General features: G+C 46.3%; 1 protein-coding gene across 1 annotated transcript in view; it reads right to left on the bottom strand.

The window, feature by feature from the left end:
• The window catches only part of Prkce (protein kinase C epsilon), a 515,489-nt gene that overhangs the window by 23,087 nt on the left and 470,466 nt on the right, over nt 1–21,936 (bottom strand). The window contains exons 12-14 of the mRNA XM_027417971.1: nt 14,324–14,462; nt 8,541–8,729; nt 2,923–3,069 (exon numbers count right to left, since the gene is read on the bottom strand). Of these exons, the coding sequence (XP_027273772.1) occupies nt 2,923–3,069; nt 8,541–8,729; nt 14,324–14,462 (475 nt within the window). The remainder of the gene's footprint in view (nt 1–2,922; nt 3,070–8,540; nt 8,730–14,323; nt 14,463–21,936) is intronic.

Raw genomic sequence — 21,936 nt, 5'->3', positions numbered from 1 at the left:
GACACCTTTCTGACAACAGCTTTTCTCTTTCCCTCCCTCTCTTTTCTTTTCACTCAACAAATTTGGCATTTATGAGAGACACCTCAGATCCCAAGGATAGAAGTGTGATCAAATATCTAAACACCCTGATGAAGTCTCTCAAGACCTGGGACCAGTACCTCTGACCAATCCACAGGACTCAGTAGGACCAGAAACACCTCTTTCACAATCTTATTTCCTCCCCAATATCTTAACTTTTTCATCTTAGCTAAAACAAACCAGCCAATTGAACCCTTCTTCCTTGGCCCTCCAACATGGTAGTTTGGGGCACACTGGGGATGTGTATACAAGACAGTTTCCATGGAAATGGTGAATGAAGACAGCTTTAGGAAACTAAGATGGATATTGGAAGCTGCTCTACATGGCCCAGTTTTGTTTTGTTTGTTTTTAAACATACTCTCACAAGGAAAAAAAGCTACCAGAAGCTCATGTGAGTTCCCCAGCAAAGGAATCAGGCAGGGTCCTGTTTCTAGTCTCAGGGCTAGTTTCCCTGAGGCTCAAGTAAGGAAAGTCCTTGTCTCCTGTGCACTGGGATTCTGGGGAATGTGGAATCCCAGCTGATCCTAGACCCAGGGGATTACTTCCTCTTTCTGGTTTCTGGGGACTCCTTACATCGTCACACCTACCTAGGGATAACCTGAAGGGGCTCTCTGCTTGCCTGACCCAGGTGAAGCCTGCTCGTTGGTGGAGAGGGACATATGGTCACATGGTAACCCACTCCTATTTGTTCCTGACTCTTTCCCCCTTTCCTCAGTATCTGGATTCTGTCCTAGGTCCCCAGCCCACAGTTACCTCACACTATTCTTCATGGCCCTCCTGTCTGTCATTCTACTCTTACTCGGTGGGTGGGGTAGCCACGGATCAAGGTGTGGTTCATCTTCCAATGTCTTGTGATCGGACCCATAGGAGCCATGTAAGGACAAGAGTACCCAGAGTCTGCATCCCAGTGTAAAAACTGGAAACCCAGCGAGGACATTAGGCATTGATGGGGCTTTAAAAGCTGCTTTAGGAACTTGATTTTCCCACCACTGCTTAAATCCCAGAGCCTGCCTTAGATTTGAGTAAAAGTGACTAGGAAGGCCAGTGGTCACTTCTTTTTGCCCTATCATATATTAGACCCCAGGGACAGTGTAGTCCCAGTGACTCCATTCATTAAAATATCCCTTGTGAGTTGAGGCTCAAGTTCTTCCTCATTTCCTTCCTTCTAGGAGTTTCTCTACAACACTAGCTTCCCTTGCCCACACAAGCTTTTGCTCTCCTTCATAGCCCCAGGGGGCTTCCTTGGGCCTCCTCACCACACTCGCTTGAGAGGTTATGCCTGTTCCTCACCCAACCTTTCCTGGTCTGATGATCCTCCTTGAGACTCAAAGTAAGTTCAAGCCATTTTACGGATGGCAATGATATATGATGGGGCCCTGGTCTTGTTAGTTGGGCTTGAACTGTTATAGTTCTGCTTCTCATTTCTCTGGGGATTAATTAAGTTATATTACATGGAAATTATAATTCACCCCTCAGGCTTGATCCTTCAGTTTCTTTTCAGCCTCTGGTGACCCACTTCACAGGTTCTGTCAGGTATCCAGTTACTCTTGTCCTTTGAGACTACTTGTAGTGGCTCCAGGCCAGGCCAACAGGTAGGCTGGCATGTGCAGTGAGCTCTGTTAGCCCTAACAGCCAGAACTTCAAACCTTCCCTATGTACAAAATCCACAGCATGGGCTTGGCATGGGGTAGGGTGGGGGGCAAGCTGTGGCAAGATGGGTTAAAGTGGAGGAGAGGTTCGCAGAGAGAAATGGACCCCAAACCTGTCCTGTTTCAAGCTGCTCGTCTCTCAAGAGCCACACAGACCAAAGCAGAAAGCAAAGGAGGAATGGTAGCAAGCCTTAGCACCAACCACATCATATCAACCTGTCACGTTTGACTCTGTCTCAAGTCTGGAGCATACTCATCACCTGGCAGCCACCTTTCAGAATATTCTAAGATTAATTCCTTTCTGGGGACATGTGGAACACTTGAGGGTCTTTTTTGTCCTTGCAGCTCTACGGGAGGAAGGTTTCCTTTGACTGAAGATGGTGACCCATAGCTGGTTGATGATCTCAGGGCTTCTGCCAGCCTCACAGGTCTGGGATTTTGTCTAAGAAACTCCCTTTAGCTCCCAGATGCCTGAAGCTGGCTGCCCAGACTCTCAGTCTGAAGGACTGACTACCTCACGAAATAATGGAATTAAGATACCTCTCCCTAGGGATTATGGTGCCTGCTCTTTGAACACTTCCATAGTAAGTCAAGTTGCAAGACTCGGCCTTTGGCTCCCCAGCCAAGCCTTGGCTGTGGGCTTCTGTCCAGCTTCTGAGTGGTCACTTCCCTTTGATCACCACCAGTCACCTGTGCTTGGCACTGTACAAGGAGGGCAGCCCATGCTGTGCCTTGGAGCAGGCAGAGGGCAGGATTGTCTGAGAGCTAGGACTGTGATGGACCCAGGAAATAGGCTATCCTCCCTTCAGGACTTTGGGTCAGCCTTTCTTGCAACAGCCACTGAATCTCATTTCACACTCTGACATTTAAAAACCATGACAAGCATTTAGCTGATATTTTCCTTTACATGGACACTTTGAAAGTACAACCCCATCTCTCTCTATCAAAACATCTGTATGTCATGTGGAAAACTAGCATCACCATGACTGATCAAAATAAATAAACAATGCTTGAGATAGGAGCACCATGCTGCAGGTCTCATATTTGTGACAGTCAACATCTAGGGCCTCAGACTCTCTTTGTGGGTGACTCTTCCCTGAGCTCCCAGCCACACCCCAGGCTGCTCTTGGCCCACAGAGACTGGTACAAAGGTGCCAGCTGATCATGGAGGGGAAGGGCTGGGAGCCCCACTTACAATTCTCGGCTTGAAGGGGGGCTTGATTTTCTTCTGCTCCAGCAGTACCCAGTCGATCTCCTTGAAGAATGGGTGCTGTTTGATGGCATCTTCCCCATTCTGTGCTGCCACACAGCCCAGGCGCTTGTGAGGGTTCTTGGTCATGAACTGTGGGAAGAAGGCACAAGAGAATTACTGATGGAGGCTCCCTGGCATGGGTCATAAGGGACTATCTTCCATATTGCTTCCCACATCTGTGTTTGCACACCAGGGGCCTCACTCCCAGTGTGTTCTCCCCTTGAATATGTAGTATGTGCCAGACAGCATTCTGAACATCTGACAGATATGGATTCATCTCTCCATGAGGTACCATTACTATTTCTACTTTGTAAGGGATGAACATAGGGCTTGGAAAGGTTACTAAACTTGGCCAGCAAGGTAGAAAGGTGAGATTAGGACCTGACTCCCATTCTCTGATTGCATCAGATGTTCAAGTCTTTTTAGCAGAGGCTGAGATCTGATAAGTCACTCACAGCAAGGAGGTAAAGAAAGATAGCAGGGCATGTAAATGTATGCAAACACAGACAAATAGATCAAATGTACCTCCGTCTTTTTCCTTTCCCAACCCCTCTCATATATTTTTTTTTAAGTTTGAATTTGAAAGTGCCATTCAAAAATGCCCATGTAGGGGCCAGAAAGATGGCCCAGTGGATAAAGATAGGCACTTGCTTTTACCAAACCTGACAATCTGAGTTGGATCACTGGGATCCACGTGGTGCAGGGAGAGAAGCAAAGCCGGCAAATTGTTCTCTGACCTCCATATATACACCATGGACACACACACACACACACACACACACACACACACACACACACTTAAAAAATGCCTATGTAAGTTAAAGATAAAATCCATTCCTTTTGGGGTGCTGGTAAGTAAGTTCACAGTTGTAGGCTTCTGTGGTCTACATGACGAGCTCATTTCTAATAAACCAATCAGTCCTGGGAATAAACATAACCTCAGTCAAAAGCTGAATACCAGTAGAAACCTAAAAAAAAAGTTTTTTGATAAGCACCAAAAATAAAGGTGTGTGTGTGTGTGTGTGTGTGTGTGTGTGTGTGTGTGTGTGTGTGTGTGAGTGAGTGAGAGAGAGAGAGAGAGTGCACACGCACATACGGGAATGCATGTGTTGTGTCTTGTCCCTGTGTGTGTTAGAGGTCAAGTACAATGCTTTATATGGTAAAGGTCAGTGACAAGGGACCTTAGAGGACAGACTATGGTGGACTTGCAAGGTTCACCAGCAAGTGAGAGCTTCTTAACCAGGAAAAGGGTTAGGCTTAGAGGTTAGGGTCCTACTATGTCCCCCTGGTGTCCTTGAACCGAAAACACATGGGCATGACCTGAACTTTCTCTGACAGGAAGCCACAGAGAAGATGGGGAGCAATGCTGAGAAGCCTCAAATCTGTGGGAGCCTTGTGACCTTCATCTCCTTCACCACATGTCTAGGAAGTCACTCCTACTTGATGACCTCAGATGTCCCGCACTGGCGTATACTCTTGTTCAGCACATGGTGACATCTCAATTTGCATCCTGCCTACTTTTTGGCATCCCCCTGGAGTACCTTAGCATTCTCTAAGACACAATCAAAATAATACTGATCCTTAGGCGGCTAGCTTGAGCACCACATTTCTTGTTGATCTAAATTATGAGCTGCCTAAAGGTCACTTTCCCTTGATGAGCTCTGTGACATGCTCACTTAATACAGGCTCCATCCCTGCCTCCTACAGGGTGCTCAGTGAACTGTGAAGGTTGACCAGAAGGCTGAGGACGGAGGCCTAGAAAGTGGTGCTGAAGACAGTAAGATGGCTGTTTACTGTTGGATGGGCTGCTCTCTATTTGATGATATAAACGGCCTTTCTAGATCCTGAACCACCTCCACATGGGTTAACACCCTCCAGGGACATAGCTCTGAGGACAGAGTCTTAGAAAATATGGGCTAGAAACACTGAGTGACAACCTAAGGGGACAGGGGGAGGGGTTCCAAAGAAAAGCAGAGGACTCCTCCCTTTCGCAGCCTTTCCTGCCTCCTTCTTCTAGCAGAGGAGACAGAAGTCTCAGGATGAGTCCCTGGGGTAACCTCCTGGGCCAGAGCTCTCCTCTCAGACATTAAGCAGTCAACATGACATGACCCCTGAGTCTCTGCAAGTCAGTGGTTTTCTTTTCTTTTTTTAATTTGATTTTTAACTTCTAAATTACACACACACACACACACACACACACACACACACACACACACACACACATATATATATATTATATATATATATATATATATATATATATTGTGGGGGATGTGCAGGTGAGGTGCCTGGAGAGTTCAGAAAGCATCAGTCTCCTGAAGCTAGAATTACAGAGGGATGTCAACTGCTCAAATCCGGTACTGGGATTCAAATATGGGGCCTCTGTAACAGCAGTATGTGCTCCTCCTAACCACTGAGCCCCCCTGTAGCCCCAGGTGTCAGCAGTTTTCCTACTCAATGCTACTGATATTCTTTGCTGGGGGCAGGCTGTTCAGCAGCCTCTCGGACACATCTAAGTATATCTTTACACATCAGCACCCATGATGCTCTCCGAAACTGTGTCAACTCCACCATCTCCAAACACTGCTGGGCATGTGTCTAGAGGGAGGGTGTCAAAACCTCAGTGCTGTGTGGGCCATACAAAGAGAGAGGGAGGGAGGGAGGGAGGGAGGGAGGGAGGGAGGGAGGGAGGGAGGGAGAGAGAGAGAGAGAGGGAGAGAAGGAGAAAGGAAGAGAGAGAAGAGAGGGAGAGAGGGAGGGAGGGGGACAGAGGGAAGGAGAGAGGGAGAGAGAGTGAGGCTTGGCTCACACTTGGCCTCTATGTGGGCAAAGGACCCTTAGGAGGCTGAGCTGGTCCAGGCACAGTCCTGCTTCCTCCAGTGCTGGAGACCAGCTGCCTGGTGACAGTGGGGAGCTAAGGACTAGAGCAGAAGACTCACATCTTCAGCCTAGCTAACCACTCTGCAAAGGTCCTTGGTAGGGGAACCCAAGTGACAGCTGCCCCAAGAGCTTTCCTAAGCACAGAAACAGGCAGATACAGCATCCTGTGGAAGAAGCAGTAGCCCCTTCTGTAGGGATTTATGAGTTCTGTTCTAACAATAAAAGGTAAAGCAGTGAGAATCTGAGTCTATATCCTCTTGGTATGTATCTATGGGAATTCTGGAAGGTTTTACAAAACTCCATACCAGTGTCATCCATGAGGTACAGAGTGTAGGGAATAGGAAGGTGGAAATGGAGAAAAAACAAAGGCATTTGACAGCATTCCATGTTGTATTTTTGGCATTTTAAAAGACTCATTATGTGTTTCTATTATCCAAGTAAGTGAGACCACAGGACTGGGGAGGACCCAGAGATAGAGCAGGGCCCAGGACTATGGTAGTGACTTTGTTCTACTCAGGGGTCAGTGAGAAACCCTAGCAAGGAAACAAGGGCATGGCTCAAAGTGTGACCCTTATAGGCTTTGCTTTGGCCTGCATATTCTTTTTGTTTTTGATTTTGCTTTGTTTTATGAGACAAGGTTTCTCTATATAACAGTCCTGAAACTCTCTCTGTCCACCAGGCTAGCCTCAAACTCACAGAGATTCACCTGCCTCTGCCTTCTGAGTGCTGGGATTAAAGGTGAGCACCACTAAGGTCCAGCTGCACCTTTTTTTTTTTTTTAAGGGAAGAGGTTCAAATCAGTTCACATGGAGAGTGATGCTACAAACGTGCTAGCTTCTAGCTGCCCCTTGGAAAGGCAGCTCTGATGAAGGAAGTCCTCACTGCTACAGGCCTGAGCTCAGCTGGAGGTAGGGAGTGGACACGCCCAAGACAGGTGTGGCTCTCAAGCAAACTCCAAGTCACCTGCCACATCATCTCCGATACCAAAGGCACTTCACCTTGTAAACTGGGGCAAAGAGAACAACACCACAGAGACCAAAGGGCAGCCACCTTCCATGTGGAAACAAACATTGTATGCAGCACCTAGGATGTGCAGGGCTTGCAGCTCCCAGGTGTATCTTCGAGAGAAACTGACAAAGTCCATGCCCTGTCCCACAGGAGGATTTCCATTCTTGTGGGAGGAAACAGACTACAAATACGTAATTTTTAAATTAATTTACTTATGGGGGGTAGTGAGTGCAGGCCCATGAGTACTATGGTGGGCCTATGGAGGTGAGAGAACAACTTTCAGGAAGGAGTCTGTTCTTTCTTTCCACTGTGTTGAACTGGGATCTCTCTTGTTTGTACCAGGTTGTGTGTGCTCCAGGCTGGGTGGCCTGAGGCCTTCTGGCTGTTTGCAGCTTTCATCTCACAGTGGCAATGTTAGGATTGTAGATTTGCACCACCGCATGGGGCTTTTCACATGGCATCTGTGAATTGAACTCACATTGGTATACTTGGGAGAGCGAGTGCTTTTTCGTGCTGCATCATCTCACCGATGCTGTTTGTTGTTTTTGAGACAGGTCTCGTGTGGCCCAGGCTAACCTCTAACTCACTGTGTAGTTGAGGAATGGCCTTGAACTCTTTCATTCTCCTCCCTCAACTTCCCCAGGGCAGGTATGACAAGCATGTGTTACTCTGAGTAAATTATGCATGGCTGGGGATTGAACCCATGGCTTCACGTATGCGCTCTACAGCTGAGTCACATTCCCAGTCCTCCACAGTATAATGGAAGGCAACAAATGCTATGGGGGTAGATGAAGGGATTTCCAGGAAGTTTCCATTTCTTAAAGGCATGAGTGTGGGGTAGAGCAAGCCTCCTACACAATAGGGCACTTTGTCCAGCAAGAGGCAGAAGAGGCAACAAAGGAAACCAAGAAGAGGCTGCCCAGGGCAAACGCCACCAAGAAATAACAAAACGGGCTTTGGCATAGAAGTGCAGCTAAGGCCCTGATCTTCAAATATAGGAACCATGGAAGGTGGAGGAACATAGACGAGTGAGGCAGAGGAGGGTGTGTGATGCCAGACTCCTGTAAAATGCTTGTAAGTCTAAAAAAATGTCATGACTGCTATTAATTATGACAAGTGCTGCAAATTCCCTGTCTGTCATACAGACAGCCAACTTTCTTCATAAGATACATGGAATAAAATGAAGACTTAGTCCAGGGCCCTTGAACAGGGCTGGCTTCATGAATGTGACCATTTAACTACTGAACTCTAGGGTGTTCTCAAGGGGAACAAAAGACAGAACTGGAAGTCAAGGCTCCTGGGCTGTCACATGCTTCTGCCTTGGGTGAGCAGACACAGACACACAGACTCACACACAGATACACAGGCACACACACAGATATACAGATACACAGACACACACAGACCTAGACATAAAGACACATAGACACATACAGATATAGACACACAGATACACACAGAAACACACACAGATATAGACACACAGATACACACAGACACAGACACACAGATACACACAGACACACACACACAGACTCACACAAATACACACACACACACACACACACACATACACACACACACACACACACACACCAGAGTAGGGTGGGAGAGGAAGAGGTGGGGAGAACACCCTCAGGGAACAAAGCGATAGGTAAGGGACAGTGACTCACAGCTTTTAGGATGCTGACAGCCTCCTTGCTGAGCCAGACAGGGTACAACACATCATCGTGAAGGATGGACTCGAACAAGTCGTCCTCGTTGTCAGCTTCAAAGGGGGGCTGTCCAGCCATCATCTCATACATCAGCACCCCCAGTGCCCACCAGTCCACTGAGGGGCCATACTCCAACTCCTGCAGGATCTGTTTAGGAAACAGGTAGTGAATGGTCAACTAAGAGCCCTGTCCCAGCAACACCCCTGCCACCAACTCTCATGGGAAGATCTGGACCTTTGCGTCAGCACCTTCGCTTCTAACTTGCTCCACCATAGAGTAGAGATGTGCTACCTGAGAGGGAGGCCTACCTCAGCATCTCCAGGGAGGATTAAGTGTGGAGGAGGGATGGAATGTGGAAGGTTAACAATCCTCTCCCCACAGCCAGCATTGACCATCTAACCTCTGGTGTAAACAAAAGGTGATTTCTTTGTTTGGATGCCAGATAAAGTTCCCTAGTTGCACTTTGGGCCACTTTCCAAAGAGGACAGCACAGTTTGTCATTGAGCCCTGGGTTGGGGATCAGGATGTGAACTTCAAAAGGCAATGCTGAGAGGGATGTGCAGAAAGCCCAGGTCCCTGTTGTCACACACAGCTGGAGGGGAGCACGGATAGGGGCCAGTAGATGCCCCTACCCTCGGGTAGACTGCCCAAGTGGGAAGGAGACCAGAATCTTTTTTTCTTTTTCTTTATTCCCCCTTGAGCTATAGAGTCTTACTTTGAAGCCCTGGATAGCCTGGAATTCACTCTGTAGACCAGATTGGCCTCCAACTCACAGAGATCTACCTGCCTCTGCCTCCTGAGTGCTGGGATTAAAGGCGTGCACCACTGTGCTTGGCTTGAACCAGAGAGCTGCTATTCCTTAAGCGGTAGCAACACTAAGTTTACCTGGTCCCCGTACTCCAAGGAAGGAAATAACAGAAAAGACATCTTTCTCAGCCTACTTGTTCTACCCAGGAAGGACCACTATGCTCTTGCCTACAGTAAAATACCCATTTCTATCATTCCTCCTGGTTCCCAGAGTCTCACCAATGAGCTTCTCATTTAATAGACCTTAGAGATCCCAGGGTCTGTCCTTGGGCCAACCTCAGGAATGAATATTATCCCCATGGACAAAGTCAAAGGTCAGTCAGTTCTATGACTGTCTTTGAATTCTGTCTTTGACAATGGCCACCCAGCCTCAGCAGTGTCCCTTCCTCCCAGCCACTGCTTATCTGGCCAAATGGATAGAGTCAGAGAAGTAACTTAGGATGAACCCATGTAGGACATCATAAACAGTTTTCTGGAGCAGTCCCAGATCACTTGGGGTTAAACAGAAAGAATTCAGTAGACTATTCTAAGGCCCCTAAGAACACATATAGTCTAGGAACCATGTCACTTTGGTATGAAGAAGACTGTGGGAAGCTGCAGTTACCTCTAGAATATTTTATCTGTTTCCTCAGTATATGATATTTCTCTTTCCAGTGCCCAGTGCAGGCTCTCTGGAAACTCAGAACTATAGGCTGCACTGGACTGGGGCCCCAGCCAAAGCTGGCCTCAACCTCCTGAGATCCAGTCATCAGCCTGGCTCACTACTGGTTTCTTGTCCTTCAAAATCATGCCTGTGCCCTGTCTCCTCCAGAAAGCCTTTTCAGATTTCCCCAGCATTCTCTAAGGCCTTGCCTGTTCCTAAGGTTTGTAGACACTTCCCTTATAATACTGCAGTTTTGGTTACTTTTTTTTCACAGCCAGCTTGCTCCTTGGAACATCTGTAAAGTACCAGAAAAATTTTCCCCATCATTTCTCCGAGCCTGCTGCTGTGGCCAGTGAATTCATATACCCCAGACACAGATACTGCTTCACACCGACCACTGAGCCTGCTGCTGTGGCCAGCCCATTCATACACCCACACATAGCTACCACTTCATAACTACCACTGTGTGTGCATCTTACCCAGTGCACCCTGTTATCCCTGAAGCTCATGGGCTCTAGCTGACAAGATGAACCACGTTAGTCATTTTTGGATGGATGCCTGGTGTTTGCACCTCTGTGGTTTGGAGGCTTGTTTATGCGCAGACTGGGTGGTGCTTCAGAAATGGTGGGGTGGCCTTATTCAGCCTTCCCAGCTTCCTTTTGAGCCTTGTTTTTGGTAGAATGATTTGTAAAATTCCTCTTAGGCTCAGCCCCGGTTATCCTTGGCTTGATCACCTTGCCAGCAATGGAGCTGGGAAGGAAAGTAAAGCTTTGCACTCCATGGAAGAGTACCTGGTATGGAAGCCAGCACCTTGAGAGGGTCAAGGGCTGAGGTGAGAGAGAACACCTGCAAGGCCTGATGGAACCAGGCGTGACCAGGAGCTGGCAGGGACCAGGTGTGGAGAAAGAAGAGGGACTGAAAGGTGCCCGGGGTGGGGTTGGGGGGGGGAGGGTTTGGCAGAGCTGATCCCTCAGAAGGTGGCTCTGGTTTCAGGGCTAGCCTCTCCTACTTGACTAAGGCATTTGCCTTCCAAAGCACTCCCACCTTTAATCCCATTAGAGTCTTAAAGCAGCCTGTTGAGATAGATGGGCAGGGCAGGCTTTAGGATTCCCATGGGAAAGACAGGAACCCATGGTTTCAAAAGACTCCTTGGCTTCATCAAGGGGTCACGGGGACATTCTGGGTAGGTCTGGACTCAACTCTCTGGACTGTTTCTCACAGCCCATGATATAACCCAATGGTGAGGAGACCAAGGGAAGGAGCTACACTTGGCCGGTCCTTGTGAGCTGGGTACTGTGGTAAGTGTTCAAGGGACATAGCACCATTTCATCGTCCTACTAGCCCTTGTCAAGGCAGACATATCTTTCTTGATCAGATGTCATTAGCCTACTGTTCGACCAGCATTTGTTGCCATTTCCAGCACTCTAACAACTCTGTATAATGGGCACACAGGACAGAGTGGGCAGGAAGAGTCATGGAACCTGTGCTAAGCACACACACCCAAGAGTCTTGCTAGTGAGGCACTTTACATGGAGGCTGTTTGGGCTTCTCCTTCACTGTGAAGTGAGGGTTTTTCTTGGGCAGGATCCTTAACTATTGTCAACCCTCTGACCTATGTGGCATCAGCTAACAGGGGGACAGGAATAGAAGCTTTTCATGGGTAAAAAGAATGAATGCAGAAGATGAGAGAGAGAGAGCTGGAGGAGACCCTTTATTTCTCCTTGCAGGTTGCTTGGCTGCTGTTCTTGCTAAGGGAACTTATCAACAGAGAGGCTGAAATCACTGCTTTTGGAAGATCAAAGCTCCAAGGAGCATCGAGATGCTGGACCTACAGGCTTTGCTTGCAAGCGCTTCCTGGCCCCACTTGTGTTGTCTGATCTATGGACAGATTGTTGAAGCTCCATCCTTTTACTCTACCTGTTTGTTGTTTGTTGGTCGTTTTTTTCATTGTTGTTTGCAGAAACTTTATCAATTCATATAGTATTAAGAATAAATTCTACAACTGGAGGTTCAATATCAGCACAATGAATCAAAGGCAATGTTCATTTTTCTTAAAGGAAAACCTCATCAGACATTCACTGGATGTATTGCAATGTAAGCAAAGTGTAAGTGGCTACATAAAAAAACAGAGAGTGAATCTTTCTCTGTGTACTTAGAACATTTTTTATTTGAGTATTCTAAAAGAGGAAGTACAAGAATTTCAGTCAGACACATAGGCTCAAATTCCAAGTGAGAGGCCATTAAGGCTGCTACAAACCCATGTGTGTGAGTGAACCCAACAAGTGTTCCATATATTCAGTTAGCTCAAGTGAACAGGAGACTATTAAATGTTCTGGAAAAGCAGCACTAACTCCAGGAGACACACAGGGAAACAATATCTAACAATATCACCCCAGGACCAAGAAAGAAGGATGCAACATAAACAGTTAAATTCTCCAGCTGTGCAGTTCAAGTTCACTAAGACTGGAATGTTTTAAATATTTTGTGACACAGGGTCTCAGGAAGCTCAGGGTAGCCTCAGGCTTCCTACACAGCTGAGGATGACTTTGAACTTCTGAGTCTCATGCTTCCCCCTCCTGGGTGCAGGGATTACAGTCTCGCACAATTGGGTTTGGTTTATGTGGTTGCTAGGTGTACACTATGAAGGCCCTGCTTAGCTTGTTGATGTGTGCAGTGGTGGCCTGCCTTCTTCTGGGATGGACTTGATGAAGACTCTCTTCCAAGGATACCTGTAGTATGTTCATAGGTCCTATGGAATTGAGGCCATATTCCCGGCTCTTTTTATCCCAATTTTGTTCATCATTGCAAACATTTGCTCTTTCTATACTGTTTTAAAATTCTGTTTTATTGATTAGAGTGTGGGGTGTGTGTGTGTGTGTGTGTGTGTGTGTGTGTGTGTGTGTAGAGGTCACACAACATGATGGAGGTCAGAGGACAGCTTTCAGTAGTTTGTTCTCCCATTCTACATTTAAGTGTGTTCTAGGTTCAAACTTGGGCTATTGAGCCCATGCTACAAGTGATTTTACTTGCTGAGCCATCTCACCAGCTCCTTAGTTATGTTAAGTCTCCTGGAAATGGCCAAGATGCTGTCATCCCTTGGCTTTTGCTTATGTTGAGACATCACATTCATTCATCCAGTATTTAGAACCTGTGTGCTGGATGCTGAGAGTGCCCAGAGTGAAAGCATCAGCCCCACCTTGAGAGTATGCACAGCCCAGAGACTTGGCCCTTCCTTCTCTGCATGGGTCCCACTGTGACCCTTCCTGCTGTTTCCAACAATGCTCTCCTCATCCCTACGGTTAAAGAAAACTGAAAATGTATTCTCTGCAAGCCAATTTCTCAATTCCAGATGTTTTGTGAAGCCTTCCATATCCCTGAGGTGTTCTCCTGTTTGGGGTACCTTTGGTCTTATTACATATGTGTCACTCTGTCTAGACCAAAATCTCCCTTAAAAGAACAACCAGAGCCTCAGTCAGTTCTCTATCCCCACATAGCTCTGTCTGGCAGGTGCTCAAACAATGCCCAGTGGAATGAAGTCTCTCCACACAGGTAATGCTCAACAGGTCCAGCACCTCTCTCCCATCTTCTGTGTCTTGAAACCATCAAAAAATTTTAATTGTCTTTGGGGCTATATGGCTAAGTATGAATCACCCCTGGTAAGTATCTCTCAGTTTGTGTCAGATTGCTCTGGAAGGACAAAAATGGTCACCTCCTGGTAAGCACACTATTCCCTCAACTTTCACACAAGGCAACCCCTCTGGTAAGGCTCACAGTGTACATCTCTGGTCTTTGCTTCCACTAAACTCTTGCTCCACACCTGTGCCTACACTGTAGACATGCTACGTCAGTGCAAATGGCAAAGCATTCCTGGTTTTGCTGTGAATATTACATCTAGTGAAGCCACTTGCTGCCTTTAAAGTGGAATTTCACTGTTCTGATTAGGAAGAAGTGAAGACTCGCCTACAAGTCAACCAGCTTCTCTTAGGTCTAGCTGTGGTGGTAGTTCTGGTCTAGGATGGGTGCATGATGCCTTAGCAAGGACTCACTCAAGCATGGGGACTAGCCTGTCACTCTCAATTCACCTATCCTGTCCTCACTACCTGCTACCTCATCCTTCTAGAGAAATCACTCAACCATTTCCCTTCCTGTTTCTTACTCCCAGAATTCACCCTGCTACTCTAGAGCCTTCTTTTCATGCCCCTGGGTGACCCCTAGATGAATGGCATTGGGATTGTTGCTTCAGCCCTGACATCAAGAGAGAGAGAAGCTAACTCTTTGCACCAGGGCTTACCTCAGGGGCTATGTAGTCAGGAGTCCCACAGAAGGTGGTAGTTGTCACACCATTCAGAATTCCTTCTTTGCACATCCCGAAGTCAGCCAGCTTGCAGTGACCTTCTGCATCTAGAAGGATGTTGTCCAGTTTCAAATCCCTGTAAGATAGGTCAAGGCCACATGGTTAGCCTCACACATACAATGGGGTCTTTTTGAGATGGAGAGATGCATACACACCCTAGGGACATTCTCCAGTCAAGGGGATCTTGGGGAGAAGTTCTGACCTGCCCCCAGACTAACCTTAGTTTAGGGGCATCTCCCAGCCAGTCAACCTTTAGCAGTACTTACAACTTCTTAGCCAAAGATAGGATCCTCCATAGCCTCCTGGATGCAGTAAGGTTAGGACCAATGTCATTTAGACACTGCTGGTTAGGTCATTTAGACCCTGCTGTGAGAAATGCATAGGTCTCCTCCCCACATTCTTCACAAGTTAGCTATCTTGGGGGATACAGGGTGACATACAAATCACTAAATCAGAGAAAACCACAGGGGTCTGAGCTGCTGCATTTCCAAGGGGGAAATGATGGAAACCAGAGTGTGCAGTGAGAATAATCACAGAACAGTGGTCCCCAGGGGTGGATGGAAGTTAGCTTTGGACAGACCACAAAGAGAGGAACCAAAGAAGAAGGGAAGTAGAGGCAAAGGTGAGTAGACCAGAGATCAGGAACCCTGAGAAGAGTGAGATAAGGCTATTAGAGCCAAAGCCACAGAGTCTGGGGTGTCAGCAAGAGGGATTTGAAATCTATGCTGAGGGGGACTGAGCCCTGCCTGCAAGGGCATGGTGCCTGTGCAAGACCCATCTTCTTCTGGTAATAGGCAAGGGAAATAACCTGGATCCAGATGTTTCTGTGTAGGAGAGTCATAGGAGTAGGCTGACCTCAGTCACAATGACTCCCTTGTGGCCCGTTTTAACACTCCAGGCTTCTGAGATTTCTTATCTGAAACTGAGGGTCCTAGATAAGGATTTTCCCATCGCCCCTGCAAAACCCAGCTCTGGCCTTATAGAAAGATCTGGATTATGTGGCTGGAGTGTAGCTATTGAGATGGACCTCGAAAAGAAGGCCTCTTCCCCTACAAGCAAAGGTCAGGAAGGTTGGCTCATGTATCTGTTGGCATCTGAACTTGAGCTCCAGGCATCCCAAGGGACCCAGACTGGAGGGGGTGGGGCAGGAAGTGCTTCTGGCCCTGCCCATGCTGTGCCTGTGACCCTATTTCTGCTTACAGCTGTGATTCCTTGAGAAAGAAGAAAGTGCTACTCTAAGCAAATGGTCCCCAAATACAGGACAGTGAGCCCAACCAGCAAGGCCTTGGGGCTAGGTCCTGACCCCAAGCCTGGCACTGAGCAAGGGCAAGGCTCAGTTCTGACTGGGGTAGGAAAACAGGAATGAATGTTAGGTTGGCATAGCCCTGCTAAAGTCACCTTGCTGGGCTGGTCCCCTATCCATCATCCTGGGATTACACACTGTACTGTTTGAAAGGCTAACGGGATGAAGTGTGTGAACGGTGAAAGTCTTTATTAGTTACATCCTCCATGGAGCATTTGAGTTTGAGGGACCTGGAAGACCTTACAGAAATTTCATTACTGGGGAAAGTGGGACAGGCTAAGACAAATATTCCTCCATGTTGTCGTGCCCAGAGTTGCCTCTACAAGGTCCACATGACTGTCACAAAGATCACAATAGCAAGGACTGTAAACCAGTAAAATACGGCTTCAGGTTGAGACTGTGTTTATCTGCCCACCTCTGATCACCAAGTCCAGCATTTTTGTGTAGAACATGAGTTCTCAAGAGCTGCTATATGCTTAAGCATTCCACCCTTGTAGAAACACAAAACCAAATCAGCAGGGAGGGAAGTGATTCATTTTAGGTGATCAGGGTCTCTTGCTCCAAAAGTTGATCTCTTGGCCCTGGGCTACTCTTGTACCTTAGCTAGAGTACCTGCTAATGTCCCTAGTACCTGCTCTCAAAGTACCCATGTTAAAGCCTTTGTTGAAGGGACTTATAATTCATTTAATTAATTTTTTTCATACAATATATTGTGATCATGTTTTTCCTCTCAACCCACCCAACTTTAGCATCTTGCTCTCTTAAAAAAATGAAAATCAAAACAAACAAGCAGGAGTACAATAAGACAAAACAATAAATGCCCCAACAAAGCAAAATGAAACAAAAATACCCTTAAATTCCTTTCATGTTGGCCAGCTACTTCTGGGCATAGGGCCTGCCCTGGGGTATGGTTGATATACCTAGCGACACTCTGGAGAAAACTGATTTTCCCTTTGCCAGTGGGTTTCAGTTGCAGATAGCTTCCTGGTTAAGGGGCAGGGCCTTGTGTCCACTCCCTCCTCTCTCTGCTGGGACCTGAGCAGGTTTTTTGTGTGCTGCCACTGCCTCTGTGACTTCATATGTGCATCAGTCCAGAAGACACCGTTATCTTGAAATAATCCATCACTCTGTCTCTTTCAGTCTTCCCTCCCCCTTTTCCACATAGATCCTTGAACCCTGAGGGAGGGGCTGATGGCATCTCATTTAGGACTATGTGCTCCAGCATCTTACTCTCTGCATATTGTTCACGAGTGGGCCTTTGTGTTAATTCTTGTCGCCCTGGCTGTCCTGGAACTCACTCTGTAGACCAGACTGGCCTAGAACTCAGAGATCCTCCTGTCTCTGCCTCATGAATGCTGGCATTGAAGGCCTGCACCATCACTGCCTGGCCTTTGTGTTAATTATCAGCCAAGAAACAGCTCCACTGATGTGGGCTGAGCGAGGTGCTGGTCTATGGGCACAGTAGAGTGTCATGAGTGCAGGAGAGTCTAAAGACTCCAAGCCAGCCTGAATCTGCTCTGATGTGCCTCAGGTTGCTTTGTGGAACAGTCTAGGCACCCACCAGGCCCTGCCCTCCCTTTTCCTTCTCTAGTCCACTCCTCCTTGGCCTTTGCTTCCTGCCCCCTCTTCTCCCTGGGGAAGAAGTTGGCCCAGCTGCTGTCGGATATGAGCAAGTCCTCTGGGCGCCCTTGGCTATGACCTGGATTGGCCCTAGCCAAAACACTCCTTCCCACCCCGTAGCCTCTGATGTATGCAATCCTACCTCTGGCCACTTCCTCCTATTCCCACTCAGATATCTGAGTTTTTTGAAAACTTTTAACTTTGCACATAAAACTAAACACAAAAAGAGTGATTCTAGTCTTTTTCTCTTGGGACAGGTTTAGAAGACCCCCAAGGAACCAGGTTGGCTGCTATGAGAACACTATTCCTCTGGAGATCTTCAGTTTCATTACAAAGTGTTCATCCCTCTGGGGAAAGCTTGTCTGGTTCAAGATTGTCAGGGGAAGCACCGTGTGTGTGTGTGTGTGTGTGTGTGTGTGTGTGTGTGTGTGTGTGTGTGAGCATGTGTGTCTATGTATTTGGGTGAGTGTGTGTCTGTGTATGTATGAGTGTGTGTGTGTGTGTGTGTGTGCAAGTGTGTCTATGTATTTGGGTGAGTGTGTGTCTGTGTCTGTATGAGTGTGTGTGTGTGTGTCTGTGTATGCATGAGTGTGTGTGTGTGTGTGTGTGTGTGTGTGTGCAAGTGTGTCTATGTATTTGGGTGTGTGTCTGTGTATGTATGAGTGTGTGTGTGCGTGTGTGTGTGTGTGTGTGTGTGTGAGCATGTGTGTCTATGTATTTGGGTGAGTGTGTGTCTGTGTATGTATGAGTGTGTGTGTGTGTGTGTGGGTGAGCATGTGTGTCTATGTATTTGGGTGAGTGTGTGTCTGTGTATGTATGAGTGTGTGTGTGTGTGTGTGTGCAAGTGTGTCTATGTATTTGGGTGAGTGTGTGTCTGTGTCTGTATGAGTGTGTGTGTGTGTGTCTGTGTATGCATGAGTGTGTGTGTGTGTGTGTGCAAGTGTGTCTATGTATTTGGGTGTGTGTCTGTGTATGTATGAGTGTGTGTGCGTGTGTGTGTGTGTGTGTGTGTGTGTGTGTGTGTGTGTGAGCATGTGTGTCTATGTATTTGGGTGAGTGTGTGTCTGTATATGTATAAGTATGTGTGTGTGTGTGTGTGTGTGTGTGTGTGTGTGTGTAAGTGTGTCTATGCATTTGGGTGAGTGTGTGTCTGTATATGTATGAGTGTGTGTGTGTTTGTGCAAGTGTGTCTATGTATTTGGGTGAGTGTGTGTCTGTGTATGTATGAGTGTGTGTGTGTGTGTGTGTGTGTGTGTGTGTGTGTGTTGGGGGTAGGACTTTAGCAGTAGATGGGATCTCCAGGGAAGCCAGGCCAAGCCAGCTAAGGGAGAAAAGCCAGGATGCCCTTCTCCATGAGGAGGAGGGAGAGCTGCTGGAAGGAAGCAAGGGAGGGCCACTTGATCCCTGTTTTCTTCCTTTCTCCTCTCCAGCAATGGCTGCCTCAGGCCTCAGGCTTTCCACTTCCCCAATCCTTCTCAAGAGCCTCCCACCTGAGATTTTTAGTGCTACTGCCCCAATAGGAGTCATAGGCCTCTCTAGGAGGGAGGGTAGGGAGGAATGATGCCCAGCTCTGCCTTCTCAGAAGTCCAGCTACAGGGCAGGGGTGGGAGAGGCAGGGGTGAGTCTTTCCTCCTGGGAGAACTCCCAGGTACTCAGTACCTAGCCTAACATGGACCAAGTGTTTAGCAAACTTGACTGACAGCTTTGCAGAAAGTCAACTACCCATGAACTGACCCCATCGTCTCAGTCCTCAAACACGAGAGCACATCCAGAGTCTGGGGCCTTTTTATTGTTATTTTTTATTTTTAGAGGATTAAGGTCATTGTTTTAGAACAAAACATTTAGTACCACCCCTTTCGCTACAGATAAACCAACATGATAACCTTTAGTTACTCACTTTATTGCTAATTTCATTCATGTTTTCCTTTTTAGTAGATCATATCCATGGGTCCCAAAAACAGAAACCTGAAGTATGCTAGGGCAGACAGAATTAATCTCCCCTTTGGGCCAGATTACCTTGTCATTTTGTGTTCATTTCCTGTGTACCCTACTGGTCACACTTTATATGAAAATGAGAAAGTGTGAATACACGTTAATTTTCCCAAAGAATATCATTTTTAACTTGGCATGTACTAGAGCTCTGTGTTTTGGACTTGTTAGAAAGCTCCTTCGATCTTTGTTTATGGCAGCATAGTGATTGTTTTTAATTGAGGGATATTTAAGATGCTAACATTATGTTATTTCCCATGCTGTTGTTATGAATAATCTCATACATTGGACATTTTACATGTACATCAAGGAACTGTGTGCACTTCCTAGGTGTTTCTGAATGTGAAGCAAGTATGTGGGTTTTGGTGTTGCTATCACCAAGCTGCCCCGTTAGAGGCTAAAACATCTAACCTTCCATTGGCAATAGATGGTGATGGTGGTACCTATCTCTCTATATTCTTTTTTCTTCTTCTTCTTCTTTTTTTTTTTTGAGACAGGGTTTCTCTGTAGCTTTGGAGGCTGTCCTGGAACTTACCCTGTAGACCAGGCTGGCCTCAAACTCACAGAGATCCCCCTGCCTCTGCCTCCCAAGTGCTGGGACTAAAGGAGTGCGCCACCACCACCTGGGCTCTCTTTACATTCTTACCAATGTGCTATGCTACCAAGTTCAGTTATGTGCTCTGTGCTAGGTTTAAATAGTATCTCACCAGGTTCTTACATTTCTGCAGAAGTTTGAGCATTTGCTTTTGTATGTTTAAGAGGGGTATGTGTGTGTGTGTGTGTGTGTGTGTGTGTGTGTGTTGCACTCATGTGTGCATACTTGTTTTCACTGTGTCATTTTTGCTGATTCTCTGGGGCCATTTCCCACTAGAACATAGACTTGGTGTAGAATAAAATCTCAAAACCTTTTCCTACAATTATTACTTGACTTGGTTTGGGGCTCATGGAGGTTTGACTATTATCATTTATTTTTATGTAACTGAGTGGATATTTAGTTTTATGGGTTTTGGATTCTGTATCTTAACTTAATTTTTTTCCTTTTTCAGTAATATATGCATTCTGCTGATGTTTCTCCATTTATTTAGCTTTCTTTTATAAACAAAATTCTTTGGTGCACTTATTTATTCTAACAAAAGTTTGAGATACACCTCCAGCTCCCCTTGTTTTTGGAAATCTGGGAGCAATCCCAATGCTTAATCACCATCTCTCCCTTGCTGAATGGGATTCCGCTCTTCTCAGATACTCATGGCAATTTCCCATGTGCAAATGGCGATTTTGTTGCACCTCTTTCCCAGTAACACTTTTTTACAGCACACTTTTTAATAATTATAGATTTATAATATCTTTAATACTCCATGTGGCTGCTCTCTCTCCATTTTCAAGATGTGTTAGCTCTCAGATCCTTGTTTGTTTTTCCATATGAACTTTAGAATTGTCTGTTTAGTTTTTTTTTAAATCCTTGTTCTATTTTTATTGGGAACATGTTCAAAGTTATAAATTAACTTGGGGAGAATTGATACTTTATGATGTTGAATCTTCCTGGCCAATAACTCTGTTAGTCTTTCCATTTGTTCAAGTCTTTTTTTTTTTTTTTTTTGTGCCCTTTAGAAGGATTTTAGTGATTTTTTTTCTCATATAGATCTTGTGTATTTCTTGCTACATTTTATGGCAGGTTGCTAATTGTCCCAATATATCCTTGCTTCCTTAGTAAGAGAAAGTTGCTTTTTTTTTTTTTTAAAGCTATGTAATTATAAACTAGAACTCAAAGTCTTCCTTGGAGCTGAGCGTAGAGAGGTGACTAAGTTCTAGCCAGACACATGTGCAGAAACTTTTTTCTCTCCTGTCCCTCATGAAGCTATCACACATGGTGCTAGCAGCCACCTTTAACCATAAAGACAAGGATGAGGCCGTAGGAATTGTCAGTGACTCACCGACAACCAAGACAGAACTCTGGATCTGACGGAAAGAACTACTGTGTGGTGTTGCTATGCTAACCGTCCCCGAACTTCCTTCTGAAGAATGCATGCTACTGTTTTGTGTTTTCAATCTTCCCGCTACATCTTCTATTGCATCTTTCTATAGCATCCTGCCATGATACTGAGTTCTCGTAGTTTTTGTTAAGAAGTTCTCCAACAGAATCTTCTGGACTTTTCAATTAATAATCACATCATCTCTTCCTTTTCAGTATTTACATTTTGGGCTCATGTCTCTTGTCTGACTCTATATAGACTAAAATCCCAGGGGCAACACTAAATAATCTGCATTATCCTAGGGCCGGAAAAATGGCTCAGTAGTTAACAGTGTTTATTCGTTTGGAGGACCCAAGTTCATATCCCAGCACCCACATCAGTCAGTTCTCAACTGCCCATAAATGGTATCTAGCTCCAGGAAACCTGACTTCTACATCTGGCTTCCGTGGGCATCTGAACACACATGATACACACATATTCATAAATGAAAACAAATACTGTTGGTACTGAGCACCTCCAGAGTCTTTGATTCTATGAGGGTCACTCCCAGAAGTGTCCCTCAGGCAGCATCCCTGAACATAGCCTTTGGCCCTTCAAACAGCTTTACTTTTCTCTATACTAGACTAAAGATCTGTGAGGACTTCCCCAGAACCACACTTCTCTCCCTG

The sequence above is a fragment of the Cricetulus griseus genome, chromosome 5 (genome assembly GCF_003668045.3).
Source record: "Cricetulus griseus strain 17A/GY chromosome 5, alternate assembly CriGri-PICRH-1.0, whole genome shotgun sequence".
Classification (NCBI taxonomy): domain Eukaryota; kingdom Metazoa; phylum Chordata; class Mammalia; order Rodentia; family Cricetidae; genus Cricetulus; species Cricetulus griseus.
The sequence above is the reverse complement of the archived record's forward strand: the minus strand, read 5'-3'. Positions and strand labels throughout refer to the sequence as shown.